Source organism: Chanodichthys erythropterus, chromosome 4 (genome assembly GCF_024489055.1).
Source record: "Chanodichthys erythropterus isolate Z2021 chromosome 4, ASM2448905v1, whole genome shotgun sequence".
In the NCBI taxonomy this organism is placed as follows: Eukaryota; Metazoa; Chordata; class Actinopteri; order Cypriniformes; family Xenocyprididae; genus Chanodichthys; species Chanodichthys erythropterus.
The window spans coordinates 23,216,094-23,231,266 of record NC_090224.1 but is presented as its reverse complement, the minus strand read 5'-3'; the positions used below and the strand labels follow the sequence as shown (position 1 = coordinate 23,231,266).

At 39.3% G+C, this 15,173-nt stretch overlaps 2 protein-coding genes across 10 annotated transcripts; both read right to left on the bottom strand.

The window, feature by feature from the left end:
- Positions 1-589: 589 nt before the first annotated feature.
- Positions 590-5,649, bottom strand: znf410 (zinc finger protein 410). Of its 2 annotated transcripts, none has more exons than XM_067383362.1 (12): positions 5,432-5,645; positions 5,085-5,137; positions 4,924-4,975; positions 4,637-4,766; positions 4,000-4,176; positions 3,735-3,926; positions 3,494-3,653; positions 3,194-3,375; positions 1,440-1,529; positions 1,127-1,222; positions 941-1,039; positions 590-870 (listed from the first exon to the last, which is right to left on the bottom strand). In XM_067383362.1, exons 3-12 carry the CDS (start codon positions 4,954-4,956, stop codon positions 773-775), a joined length of 1,257 nt encoding a protein of 418 aa, XP_067239463.1. In that variant the 5' UTR covers positions 4,957-4,975; positions 5,085-5,137; positions 5,432-5,645; the 3' UTR covers positions 590-772. The 2 variants fall into 2 exon arrangements, 1 of the variants encoding a protein (XP_067239463.1); XR_010894924.1 differs by having other exon boundaries at positions 830-870; positions 1,450-1,529; positions 5,432-5,649.
- A 765-nt stretch (positions 5,650-6,414) lies between these two features.
- On the bottom strand, positions 6,415-15,022 carry cipcb (CLOCK-interacting pacemaker b). Of its 8 annotated transcripts, none has more exons than XM_067384575.1 (5): positions 14,821-15,022; positions 14,149-14,250; positions 11,209-11,324; positions 10,971-11,131; positions 6,415-10,071 (listed from the first exon to the last, which is right to left on the bottom strand). In XM_067384575.1, exons 2-5 carry the CDS (start codon positions 14,199-14,201, stop codon positions 9,394-9,396), a joined length of 1,008 nt encoding a protein of 335 aa, XP_067240676.1. In that variant the 5' UTR covers positions 14,202-14,250; positions 14,821-15,022; the 3' UTR covers positions 6,415-9,393. The 8 variants fall into 8 exon arrangements, with proteins under 8 accessions (XP_067240676.1, XP_067240677.1, XP_067240675.1 ...); XM_067384576.1 differs by having other exon boundaries at positions 14,896-15,011; XM_067384574.1 differs by having other exon boundaries at positions 14,149-15,022.
- Positions 15,023-15,173: the final 151 nt, after the last annotated feature.

Here is a 15,173-nt window from a genome sequence, read left to right as displayed (position 1 = left end):
TAGTTTTTCACAACAGCTTCATCACAGTGTCAGTAAATTAGTGCATATTTATGAATAATCATTTCAAGCATATTGCATGTTTCACGCACAGTGAACATAGCATGCATTTGACTGAAATTCCAGAATCGTTAGATAACGCAGTGAATGTTTATATGGCGGTCAAAATTAAATATGTTCAGTACATTTTGGCTTTATTAAGATTTCTGCAAGAATAAACCTGGGGCTTAATTTATAAAATGCTGCATAAATACCATCCAACATTTGATGATGCAAATTATGTTGAAATTAGTTGAACTTTAATAATAGTAATGCTTCAATGTTTTAATTGCATGCAAATTCAAATCCTTATCATTGATTTTAAGACTTTTCCAACTAAAATACTTGATTTCAAGTTTTTTTTTAATACAATATATGCATATTAAACTGAAAAAGCTCAAGTTGCATCCTGAATGACGCACTGTACTCATCCATGCAGTGTATATTAATATAGTTATTCATCTGTCTGAAGCCCCTCCCCCTCCATCACGACAGCTGAGTGCATGAAGAGTCCAACATTTTTATTATTAATTTAGTGTAAATTTAAAAGTTCTCTTTTTCTTTTGTGACTTTTTTTCCTCATTTGAATTGCTGTAACTGATTTTGTTTTAAAGCTTTATTGGTGATTTTATATTTCCTCTACTGTTCAGTTCCTTGAATATGAAACGTTTCTACTGACAAAATGAACACGAAATCAATGATGTTTCCTAAAATAGTTTATTTACAAAAACAACGACTACAACAGCGCCACCACATCATCGCTGTACGTGTGCGCTGTCGTCATGGTGACCAGGTCATGAGGCGGAGTCAGAACCACGACCGGATCCGCCGGACCTGAAGCGAGAAGAGACGCCGTTAGTGCCGTTACGACTCGCTATCACAGACACATCCGTGCGGTTTCTACCTTGCGTTCGTAACATGGCGTGATGCAGATTCATGTTCACCAGAGAATCACTGCTGCCTCCGTCAGCCTCCAGCAAGCTGCTGTGAGTGAGCGCTTCACCTGTCAATCACACACAAACACGCCCACCATAAACAGTAGGAAGCATGACACACACACACACAGAACACAGAATGAGCTTAACGTTACCGGTTTCCCGGCCGTGCCTCTTCTTCATGTGGACGTTCCTGCTGCCGCTCTGAGAGAACGTCTTCCCGCAGATGGAGCACACGTGCGGCTTCTCACCTGTTTCAAACATCCCGGTCACATGTTAATTTGTGCATTACCTCAAGGGCAATTCATTCATAAATGTATTCCAAAGATACGCCACAAAACTCAGTGCATCCGGTTTATTTATTCGTATGAAAATGGTCCAGATGCATTAATACTGTTAGTTTACAACCAAATCTGAGGTAAAACATTATACTGAATAATTAGGACAGCACGAGTCATGTGACCGTACCAGAGTGTACCAGCATGTGTTTGCGCAGACTGGAATATTCAGCGAAAGATCGACCGCAGCTGTCCACGTCACACAGGAAGGGCTTTTCACCTGGAAAATACAATCAATTGAAATTATTACTAGTAATCAGTTTGGAATAATCAAGATGTTTTGTAATGTTTATGAACTTAAGGCTGCATTTATTTGATCAAAAATACTGAAATATTATTCCAGTGTAAACAGCTGTTTTCTATGTGAATATATAATAAAGTGTAATTTATTCCTGAATTTTCAGCATCATTACTCCAGTCTTCAGTGTCACATGATCCTTCAGAAATCATTCTGATATGATGATTTGCTGCTCAAGAAACATTTATGATTATTATCAGTGTTGAAACACACATCATCATGTATATTAACCCTAATAGGGTCTTTTTAGACCCCAAACGACATTTTCTAAAATAAAAATAAAATGTTCTTTTTGTCCAAATGACATGAAACTTTGTACAGTTTAACACTTTCTAGATCTACAAATAAAAAAAATGGAGTGATATCTTGTTTTTATGTTAGTGTAGAAAAAACAGTCACACTCAGGGTCTTTGGGCAACAAAATGTAATTTTGTAACAAAATTATTGTTTTTTTAAAAATCAAATGTAATTTTACAGTTTATTAATGTTCTTACTATATTTGTGCAGTTTTTGGAGGATTAAGTGAGGATTTTTGGAGGGTTTTAAATTTATATAAATAAATAAATATTTTGTTGAGTAGGTTTTTATACAAAAACAGCTTTTAATGTAAAATTGACTTTATAAAAGACCCACATTTGTAACTTTCATTCATGGGGATCACATGGATAATATGATAATATGGTTTAGTGTGAGATTTGTGCCCATCTTTTGGAAAATGCAGTTTTAAAAGTAAAAAATGATCACTTTATCCAGCAGATGCTGCAGAGCTCCACTATTTGCTGTTTGACTGACTGAAAGACTCTTTTCACAAGTATTTTCAGCTGGATTCATATCTAAATATTATCAAATCACAATTATGACAATAAAAGCTACTTTTTGTCAAAGTTTAGCATTTTTTTTGTACTGAAAAAAGTTTTTCAAAAATGTTGATTTTTGAGGATGAATTTTGTTCATTTTCTAAGCGGGGTCTCATCATAATGTAACAATATTGAAAAACTGATTTATTTTTTTCAGTACAAAAAAATGAAAAACTTTGACAAAAAGTAATTTTTTTCTGTTAGAATTGTGATTTGATAATATTTAGATATGAATCAGCTGAAAATACTTGTGAAAAGAGTCTTTAAGTCAGTCAAACAGCAAATAGTGGAGCTCTGCAGCATCTGCTGGATAAAGTGATCATTTTTTACTTTTAAAACTGCATTTTCCAAAAGATGGGCAAAAATCTCACACTAAACCATATTATCATATTATCCATGTGATCCCCATGAATGAAAGTTACAAATGTGGGTCTTTTATAAAGTCAATTTTACATTAAAAGCTGTTTTTGTATAAAAACCTACTCAACAAAATATTTATTTATTTATATAAATTTAAAAGATATGATAAAGCTTCCAAAAACTGCACAAATGTGGAGTAAAAACATGAATTATTAACATGAATTATTAATTAACAATTATTTTGTTACAAAATTACATTTTGTTGCCTGGCGTCTCTGGAGACCCTGAGTGTGCTTCCCAAACGAGGACCGCACAAGAGTTAGTAATGATGGGTTTGGATGGGTGTGGGGTCAGAGGGCGCGGGTGTACCGGTGTGTGTGCGTCTGTGGTTCTTCAGGTTGCCGGCGGTGGTGAATCTCTTGCCGCAGTTCTTCTCGTTGCAGATGAAGGGTTTCTCTCCGTTGTGAATCCTCATGTGAACCTGCAGCCTCTGCAGCACATAGAAACTCTTCCCACAACCCTCGGCTCCACAGCGGAATGTGCGGTCGTTCCTGAAACACACACACAACTCTACAGCTGGAAACAACAAAAATGGACAATTCTTGTTTTTATATGCAATATTGTGGTGTTTATTCTAAATATGTATTATTGATGAATTACAGGTGTTACCTGTGTGTCTTCAGGTGGTACTTCAGGTGCGCAGGATAGGTGAAGGTCCTGTGGCAGCTCTCATACGGACAGCGGTGGATCTTCTCCGAAGCCGTGCGAGCGACTCGAGGCAGCTGCTCTTTCTTCGGCCCCTCTGATTGACAGCTGAGAATGTGGTCACCTTGGCAACAGCAGAGAGCGACAGCGTGACGCGGTGCACTGAGCAGCGCGAGGAACAGTGAGTGTGTGCGGCGTCACGTACTGTTACCGCCGGCCCGGGCTTCCTTCGCCAGCTGCGCGCGCGTGGCGGCGATCAGGCTGTCGTGCGCCAGTTCCTGGACCCGCAGGTACCACGGAGCACCGCCGTCCGCACAGTCTCCGGCCGAGATCTCCTCCTGCGCCTCGTCCACGTCATCCTGGACAAACACCAGCGGCTCGGCCGACGCGGCCAATCCTGCGAGCACAACGAGCGTGTCGTAGTGTGTGATGGAGAGATGGAAGAAGGGAAATAATTGACATGTTCAGACCTTTGGCCAGGTTGAGCAGGACGTAGGAAGTGCTGTCATGGTTCTGCAGGTCCTGGAGGATTGTGGGTGTTTGTGATGGGGGTGAGGGAGACGGTTGATGCAGCTGAACCACCAGCGGGCTTCGCTCGGGGCCGAACTCTGACAGCGCCGGGGACGTGGCATGGCTAAGAGCGCTCTCTGAAACACACACACACACACACACACACACACACACACATATATATATATATACACACAGACCACACGACTAATGACAGGTTCGATACGATTCACTGGAGTACAACATGATCACGTCATGCGTGGAGCATCACAGAGCAGCGCAAGACGAGCATTTGTGGTTTAAATGTATATAATTTGTTTGTTTTTTTAGAAAATGTCTGATGGTTTCTCTAGATGAGACTCTTATTCCTCGTCTGGGATCATGTAGAGCTCTTTGAAGCTGCACTGAAACTGACATTTGGACCTTCAACCCGTTGAACCCCAGTGAAGTCCACTATATGGAGAAAAATCCTGGAATGTTTTCCTCAAAAACCTTCATTTCTTTTCTACTGAAGAAAGAAATGAACATCTTGGATGACATGGAGGAGAGTACATGATCATTGAATTCTGAACTAATCCTTTGAATCTAAATCTTCACCTGGCAGCTCCAGCGGGCTGCATAAGGAGGCGTGAGCGGGCGACAGCAGCGGGACGCAGGAGGGTTTGTCCGGCTCCTCCAGACTCTGGCCCAGCGGGATGGACGCGTTCTGAACAAACTCAACCAGCAGCTGCAGGACCAGAGAACACAATCAAATACCGGCTGCATTAATTACAGCATTATACTCGTTATATATCATTCTCGTGGAGCAAAAGTAAACATCGATCTGATGATTATTAATATTAAAACACTCATTTATTGTCGCATAACAATATAATATTTAATACCTCAGGTTTGGAGTCAAGTTCATCAGAAAGCATGGATTCAGCGTGATGTAATCTGAACACATAAACATAACATCAATACATCTTTGTTGCCTTTCAATGATGTAAACACAGCTTTAAAATATATATTTTGTGTAAAATAAAACAGAATGACTGAAACTGACCAGGTTCAGGAGGGTCAGAGAGAGAAGGTTTCGTCCATCATCTGCTGACAGAACTGAATTAATAAAAACACACAGAACATCATTAAATATTCAAATGAATATCAAATTATTTAAATTAGGTTCGTATGAATGAATATTCGGCTTCTAAATCTATCACAGCCTCAGACAACCTCAAATCACACAGTTTATACACAGAGGTTTGATATTTTGAATAATTAAGCATTATAAATATGAAGCATTTGTCATTAATAAGCAGACAGCATTAGCCACCGTTAGCTAGAGCACAAATCTCCTGCATTCTGCGCGATTTTCTTTCGCTTTTATACAATTAGATACCTTAAACATACCTGACAGATGATTATGATAAACATCAATCTTTATAAAGTCTCTTAACCTTCATCGCCGCTGATGTTTGACAGAGAGCAGCTAAACACAAACACAAAGACAGATCGAGTGCACTTCCGGGTCACGCGGGGACGTGCTGAGGGATGTGTTTCTGTGTGGAAAACTATTGATTTGAATATTGATCATGTTGTTTTATTAAAATGGAAATTAGTGCTGGAAAGCCTGCTTTACTTTAGTAAACATAGTGCTGAATTTCAGTGAGCGATTCGCTTTTTTTTAATCCGAGAGAATCAGTTCAAAATAACGACAATCAGGCATCAATGGAGATTCGAATGATTCTCTGATTCTTTTGAACCGATTCTTTCACTTTTTTTTGTTTTTTTTTGAAGAAATAACGAGCTTTTTAGTTTCTTTCTTCTGCTGAACACGAAATAATATATTTTAAAGAATGTTTAATCAAACAGATGACGGTAGCCATTGACTAAAAAAATACTATGGAATTCTTTAAAATAAGAAAGAAACTCATACAGGTTTGGAACAACATGAGGGTGAGTAAATGATGACAGAATTCTCATTTTTGGGTGAACTGTCCCTTTAAATGAAGATATTTTCGAATCAGAAAGCGGCATTCTCGATGCCTGATTCTCTGATTCCTTTGAACCGACTCTTTCTCGAAGCCAACATGTTTTTGATAACCAGAACAAAGTTAAAGCGTTCTATATGAAATGATCATTCAGCAATCTGTAGCATCAAACACTTTTCTATCTAATCGATTTTATTGTAGCAAACAAAGACTTTCAATGAGAGATACGCTTATTGAATCCGAAAGAATCGGTTGAAAAGAGTCAGGGAATCCAAGATACTTTCGATTCACAATGCCTGATTCTGATTCTTTTGAACCGACTCTTTCTCGAAGCCAACATGTTTTTGATAACCAGAACAAAGTTAATCAGAAATATGATAAATAAGTAGGCTCATTTGACATTTGAAATGATTTTAATAACTTTATGACATGAAAACATTTGACAGTGTAGTATTCAGTTATCCATGTTTTAAAGTGGGAAATAATAATAATAAAAAAAGACTTAAACCCAAAGAATCAGTAAATGAGTAATGCGAACATTTGGCCGCAGTTTTGGTTTTGCACAGCTGAGAAATGAATTTTCAGAGCGATTATGTAGATCAGGCCATTTGTTAAGTGCATCTAATGCTCTATTAATGTAAAAGCACCAGATTGAGCTGTTATAACAACACAACAACCCTTCACAGTTCTGCTCTACTCACAAACACGTCTATCTGTGAGGATTACCTAATAACAGCAAAGGAAAATAACAAAATTACATCTTTATACACAAAATGGCATATTATTATTTAACTTACAAAATACAGGAATAACAAATATCAGTAATAAGAGCAACAAAACACACAAACGCAATGTTTCCAAAGTCACTGAAACGGCTGTAGCAGGAGCAATCACATCTGAAGGCCTTTGAATTGGTTAACAGAAATGCATTTCATGATGTTGAATGCGCTCTGATTTCTTACACAGCAAAACATGTATAAAGCTTTATCAAAACTGCTGGCCTACAAAATGTTTTCTGCATTTTAAAAAAAGCTTAGACTGTCATTAAAGCAAGGCAATTAGAGTCGGGAAACACCAAAACATGAGCAAACCCGTTCTAATGCTTTAGTCAACGCATGAAATGATCATATTTTACACACGCCAAACAAGGACGTAAAGCCATGATTCGATGAACTCGTGGTGATGTGTTAGCTGCCACTGAAACTTCATGAAGTAAGGCAAGATGATAATGAGAATATGATCATTCATCACGTCGGTATCAGAGGATCGCCAATGTGCTCCGGTCGGAAAACTCCACGCATATTAGAGCTGCACGATTCTGGATAAACTGAGAATCACGATTTTTTGAATGAATCTTTGGAATGAATGATTCAATGACTCACTCATAAAGACTTCACTTGTTTAATTACTGGATGAATCAGCATTTTTGAACAAATCTTTTGAGTGAATGATTCAATGACTCACTCAAAGATTACTAGATGAATCAGCATTTTTGAATGAATATTTTGAATGAATGATTCAATGACTCACTCATAAAAACTTCACTTGTTTCATTACTGGATGAATCAGCGTTTCTTAACAAACCTCTTCAGTGAATGATTCAATAACTTAGAGATTACTGGATGAATCAGCATTTTTGAATGAATGATTTAATGACTCACTCATAAAGACGTCACTTGTTTCATTACTGGATGAATCAGCATTTTTGAATGAATCTCTTGAATGCATGATTCAATGACTCACTCATAAAAGGCTTGTTCAAGATGCATCAGCGCTACGCAGACTGATTGGCGCATGACATAAAAGTACAGGGAGAGCATTCAGAGAGCATACGACTCATTATGCTTTTGAATCGCTGTCGTGGTACTTTGATGTCATAAGCTGAACGGTCTGCGCAACTTTGATGCATCTTGAACAAAGACTTCACTTGTTTCATTACTGGATGAATCTGTGTTTTTGAATGAATCTCTTAGATGAATGATTCAATGACTCACTTATAAAGACTTCACTTGTTTCATTACAGGATGAATCTAAATTTTTGAATGAATCACTTAGATGAATGATTCAATGACTCACTCATAAAGACTTCACTTGTTTCATTACAGGATGAATCTGTGTTTTTGAATGAATCTCTTAGATGAATGATTCAATGACTCACTCATAAAAGGATTGTTCAAGATGCATCAGTGCTACGCAGACTGATCGACGTATGATGTATACATTTTTTAAGTCTGTTGTCTCCACCTACTGGTGTAACAAGACAGAAATAATGATACTGTGTGGCTGAAAAGACTGTTTGTGAATCTGTTTCATACCTATTCTCTCTCTGGATCAGAACACAGATCTGAATGTTTGATCGTAGTTGTTAAAGCTTTAATAGACATAGTGCTGAATCGCTGTCATTAAGGAATAAGATGACGTGTGCGTTTAATCGAGGTCGCGATCCTCTAACGATTAATCGTGCAGCTCTAACGCACGTTCAGGTTGAGTTGGTCCAAAGCTCCTCATGAAGCAGAGTCAGATCAGTAAATGATCACATCACATTTAAAACGCCACCGCTCGATGATCTATCAGAACAAAACAACGGATATAAAAACAATTCATCATATTTCTTATCAAAAACAGATGCATTTATGCCACAGAGCCGGTCATATTTCACCTTCAAATCGAAAGAAGGAAAATTGTATTTTGAATACAGTAATAAAATAATGTCACAATGTGACAAAAAAATCAAGACACTACAAGCAAAACTGTTGTTTGTTCATGCACTGGTAACTTGTAATACAAAACAATTCTCTTAATGTACTGTGATTAATCATTTATCAGTTAACATTGACCGTATTCACCTGTAGTGTCTTTGCCTTAATGGTCCTAAAACAGACGTCATTTTCTTTTACGACAAGTCTAAATTATTTTTTTGTTTTCCTCTTGATTTTGCGGTGAAATGCGAGCTGGATATTGTGAGTCTTTTGTTTTTTAAGCGAAAGTTCCTACATATAATCATTCGGGAGGATTGGGGTTAGACGACGGGAAGGGCTGCGGCCGATCCCACATTTCACAGACAGATCCGTTCTTCATAATTAACAATAATTGCTGTGAGAGTCTAGGAGAAGCGGCTGCCAGCTACATACTTGATTCGTTTAGCATTCTACGATCCCCAAACGAGGCCTTCATTCATTCATCTAAAACTGTGAAACAAAAGAGGTGAAACTACAGCAGGAAGTGAGAGTAAACAGCTTATGCACTGAACTAGATTAAGGCTGAAGCTTGTCAGAAAGTGAACGCACATCCATAAAGTCTGTTAACAGTGGACAGCTACACCGGTAATCATTGTTTTGACCTCGAGATATAGTTGCGTGTACGACGCACACGCGTGTCACTTCAGAGAGTCACGTCCCGGTTCTCCTCATCACGTGGCGTCCGCTCTTTCCCTTTGTCTTCCTCATTCATGCTCATCTGCAGCTTGCTCCAGATCCCACAGTCTCCCGTCTGCAGCGCCTCCATGAACATGTTCGTGTGTTCGCGCAGCCGCTCCAGCTCCGTCTGCGTCCGGCGGTTCTGCCGAAGCAACTCTTTCGTGCGCAGCGTGATGTCCAGCAACCCCGACTTGCTGAGGATGTTGTAGGTGTTGCAGAAGCGCTTTATTTTGTTGTCCGTCGTGCACGAATTAGAACTGGAGCGGCCGTCCGTGGATTCGGGTCTGGTAGTATCCGAATCGGCGGATGTATCCTGCGGAAGAGCAGACGCTGGAAGAGAGCCGGGTAACGGCGAGGACGAGCTCTGATCCGTGTGAGAGGAAGACGAACTCTTGACTGAGGAAGCCGAGCTGCTGCTGCTGCTCTTGTGCGGATTGTCTCCAGGATGAGGAGCGATTTTGGGGTAGGATTTGAGGATGGGGAGGTACTTTTTGTGCCGGCGGCGCTTCGAAGCGTGTCCCTTCGGCACGGAGGCGCTTCTCTGTGGGACGACGGGTTGAATGAAGACGACCTGAGGCTGCTGAACCACCTCCACCGCTGGACTGAAGGCCCAGGGTTTCAGAGACGGAGCATTTTCTCCAGACTGCAAATAAACAATTTATATTCAAATTAGAGACGGACAATAATCAGGTTTTTTACCTGTCTTGCATTTTAATGGGTCTCAAAGAAACTCAGTTATATGCAGATATAAAACAAACTGTCTGATTTTTATTATTATTATACATAGGGGTGAATTCAAGTTGATCGGGACGCTCTCCCCAGTCATCTCAATGGAAAAAAGTGTCACAATCAACCTGAATTCACCTTATGCATGATTGCAGATTACAAAGATTTAGTTTTTATTGTGTTAAAAAGCAGAAATAAACTAAATTAAAGGATTAGTTCACTTTTAAATTAAATTTTCCTGATAATTTACTCTCCTCCATGTCATCCAAAATGTTTATGTCTTTCTTTCTTCAGTCGAAAAGAAATGAAGGAAAACATTCTCCATATAGTGGACTTCACTGGGGTTCAACGGGTTGAAGGTCCAAATGTCAGTTTCAGTGCAGCTTCAAAGAGCTCTACATGATCCCAGACGAGGAATAAGAGTCTTGTAAAGCTCTTTGAAGCTGCACTGAAACTGACATTTGGACCTTCAACCCGTTGAACCCCAGTGAAGTCCACTATGGAGAAAAATCCTGGAATGTTTTCCTCAAAAACCTTCATTTCATACCTTCATAATTTTATTTAATTTATCAGGAAAATTTTATAGGACTAATCCTTTAAATATTTCTGAATGACACTTTTCAGACATAAAAATACACAGAAATCTGTGCATATATATATAAATATATATATGCACACACACACACACACTAGTGATCCTAATACCAAACTCATATGCTTCTGGTTTTATAGCATCATTAGTTTCTGTTCAAAATGAACTGGTACTCAATCACATGTACTTCAGAGGAAATGTAAAAGCCTTGGGGCAGGACTGACGTTCACCTGTTTCAGAACAACATTGTTCATGATGATCATTGGTGAGAGGCCCTGCAGAGCTCCGCCCACCACCGCAGCCATCGGAGACACCTGTGATCGGGAGCAGGACGAGTCCTCCGTGTCCGTCTGATCGATCGCGCTCAGATGCTCCGAGCTGCCGTCTACCAACACACACACAGATCTCAAACACTGCTTCGAAAACAATCAGAACAAGAATCCAATCCTTATGATTACACACCTGAGAAACCTGAATCCCTCTCCGACTCCGGCTTTGACTTCTCCATCCTTTTGTGTTTAAATTTGGCCATCGCTCTTATACGACCTTCATCCTTCATCCTCTTCCACTGTTTGAGCCTGAAACAGCAGACATTAAGTATTCAAACAGTTTAACTAACTGGAAAAACAGGATTGATGTTTAGTTGAGCCAAAAGCATGCCAATGTGTTTATTTGAGATCAACGTTAAAGGTGCAGTATGTAATAATTTCTGTCCGCTAGAGGCCTGTTCAAAACAAAGGCGTAGCTTGATGACACCAAGTTTGAGCGCGGAATCTTGGGACATGTGGTCTCCACCTCAGCAGACGGTGCAAAAGAATCAGGATTGAACTCGGGAAGAAATCATGTTCATGGATGTGATTATTAACGTTACTGTAGTATGAAGCAGAAGGAGCGAGTGTTGTGGAGCTGAACGAGGAGCTGGAGCGATTGATCAACACACGCCTCACGAGCAGCGGGACTTTTATTATGACACAGTCACTTTTCCGGTCATGAGTATGAGGAAACGCAGCTCTGTTTATCATATTAGATACATTTGAGAGTGTTGAAAATGATGTTATAACGTTACTCTGTGCGTTCGCTCGGCGGCTGCTGTGAGACACTGTTACACACTGCAGTAAGATAGATCCATTTTACAATATCACATTAAATGCTGGATGATTGTGTTGATAAATGCTGTATTACTGTTACTAAAAATAAAGCTGCATCTGATTATGCTATGTTAGCTACTTCACAAAATAGTGTTTTTCTCTGAGGCATGGTAAAGCATCGCAAAAAATCAAGAAAATTAGATTTAAACAATAAGACTAAACGTGTTGAGCTATATAACAATAATTAGTTTTCTGTCTATAAATATATCAAAACAGTTATTCCCTTGTCTATTAAAATGTGCAAATATGTCGAATCATGATTCGGATCACGCGTCAAACTGCCAAACTGCTGAAATCACGTGACTTTGGCGCTCCGAACCGCTGATTCGACACGCTGATTCATAACGCTCCGAAGCTTCCTGAAGCAGTGTTTTGAAATTGGCCATCACTATCCACAAGTTTCCTACGCCCCATGAGGCCTTGCGTCAAACGTGGGAGCGTCTTCCGGTTTGAAGTAAACAAGCTGGACGTGACACTCATTCATTCAACAGTTGACAGTCATTCAAGATTTAACGATCCAAACTTGCGAACGTTTGTTTTTTACTTAAAGATTTAAGATTCCGGCATCAATATTTGAACAATGTTTTACAATAAAAAAATGTTACAGTAATAGTAATGTATTAATTTATGTCAGAAGTGCAGCTCAATCATGCTAAATCTAACTGATATTTATATTGACATAAAAAGAAAACACAGACCTATTCAGTTGCGCCTGCTTCCATTTATTTACGATCACAAGAACACAAAAAACAACTCCACTAAAGCTTTTAAATCCAAAGGCTTACACATTTAGAAATATATTGATAACATACCCTATGTTTGCATCACTTTTCTGAGCATTTCTATTTATTTTCCTCTAAATTATGCGATGATTGCAATCCGAGGACGTTTGCGTGATCTCTCCGTCTATCTATCCTGATCCTTTCAGCCAGAGCAACAGAGGGAGCTCATGAGAAGACAACAGGAGTTATGATTTATACGAGTTAACCGGAGTGTGTGAATCTGTGAAAGATATGCATTTGTCAGGAATCAACAGGCACAGGGAAGAGACAGATAAAACATTAAACAAAATAAATAAACGATTATAATCACATAAGAATTGTCTTCGTTCCTCAAGCAGTCTCTGATATTTTTAGTACATTAATGGATCTTGAGAGAGGAAATGTCATTGCTGGCTATGCAGGCCTCACTGAGCCATCGGATTTCATCAAAAATATCTTAATTTGTGTAGAACGAAGGTGTGAAACGACATGAGCGTGAGTAATTAATGACAGAATTTTAATTTTTGGGCGAACTAACCCTTTAAATGTGTAAAACGGTCTTCTAAAACGGTTTATTTCCATTGTTATTATTATTTTAAGCCAAGCGTCATGACGTCACATACCAAGCTATGACGTAACCAGTTGACATATTTAATCTCCAGCAGCTCTGGTTCGTCAGAATCACTCGTTTTACCGGTCAAAGGACTAATTTGACAGCTTTGTACTTATTGTACTAATATGTTCCATATTTAAACTTTAAGCATTCACGCAAAATATATCAGCCTGAAGCACAGAAACAACACCGTTAAAAGCGGGATTGCCGTTTAATTTCTCCAGAAAAGCATGCAAATTTTATCTGAGAAACATTAATCTATTCAGAGAAGGTAATTTTGCTCAAAGTTATTGAATATGAAAGCTTACGTGTGTGTGGCGACGGCCGTGACTTCATCCGGAGCGGAATCGATCCCCAGAGACGGATAAACACCGACTATATTTGCAGGTTTCCTCAGATCCGGTAGTTATAATGTATTCTAACAGTGTGCAGCGCTCGTTCCGCGGCGTCTTACCGTGTTCTCGGCGCGTAGCGTCGGCCAGACGCCCTGATCGTCCCGTCACGCACAACACGCTCGCGGCTACACGGTGCAGTACACGAGACCTGAGCGAGATCCCTACAAGCCCCGCCCTCTCAACTTTATCAAGACGTTAAAACTTTAATATTCACTTTAATAAGTGTTCGTTACGTAAAAACAGCGCTTTCGCTCTGTTGTTTCGCCATATTTACTCTGTGGATTATTTGACGCGATATAATCGCTCCAGTTGTTAACGGGTACGTGAGTGATTTCTGATCTAAGCCAATCAGAGATACGAATCGCTCCGAATAGCCAATCCTGTCACAGGAGGCGGGGTTTGTTGTGAGGGGGAAAAACGTCTGTTTTGTTTTGGGGCTTTTCCTTTTATCGAAGAATACACACTGACAAGAAGCGACACTCAACTGAAGGTTCCATTGCAGCACCGGCGCCCAGCAGCAGCCCTGCGCTTCCGCCATTCTGGAGTGAAAGCGAGTCGCAGTCCACTAGTTTCTATGGCAATATCAGCTTTGATAAAACAAAATGTACATTAAAGCTGAAATCCAACAACACAGAATAAAATACTATCACTAGTGATCATCAAATCCTTTTAGCAGTATATTTTACACACTTTGTGTTTAAGTCTTCCACTTTACTCACGAAACCTTTGCTCTCTAGAAACCCAGTCAGTTTGGGTTAAAATTCTATAAAAGGCTTATAAACATTGAATTATTATTAAGGACATGCATCAGAAAAATTGGGAATGTTGGACAATATGAATATAACAGCTTGATTTTGCAGTATTGTCTAATGTGCGTTAAATCAAAAGTGTCCAAAAGTGTGAATTATGGGATAACGGACACAGCAATGATCATGTGTTATAAGATCATGATGTTTGTAGCGTGATCCATTAAAACATACAATATAAGTTATATATTTCAATTCAGACCTACTATTACTATTACTACTATTACTATACCACTAGGTCTGAAATATTGTTCGCTGCAATGATGATCTTAAATGTATTAATTTACTATTAATAAATGTGTAAAGTTGCATAAAATGGAAATACTTAATAAAGTAGGCTAAGTGCGTTACCTCAGATGGATGAATGGTTGAATTCCACAACTGACAACAGCATTTACTGTAGGAGCCATACAATTTACAATTTACCTCTTCTGATTTGGCAGTGAAAATCGTCGGTTTCGAGTGTTAGATGTGAAGGATTCTATGGTCCAGTCTGTATTTTCACTCCATAATGGCGGCCGCGCTACCGGAGCGCCATCTAGTGGCTGTTGCCCCAAAAATATCAAAGTGTCGCCTCTTGGGTTCTAAACTCTTTGCTTTTATGGAAGCTGTGGGCAGGTCTGTCTGCGTCATTCTCGACGGTCGCCTCTCATTGGTCGTCGCCTCGAGCACTCGAGCAGATATAAAACGTGACCGTTGGGCGT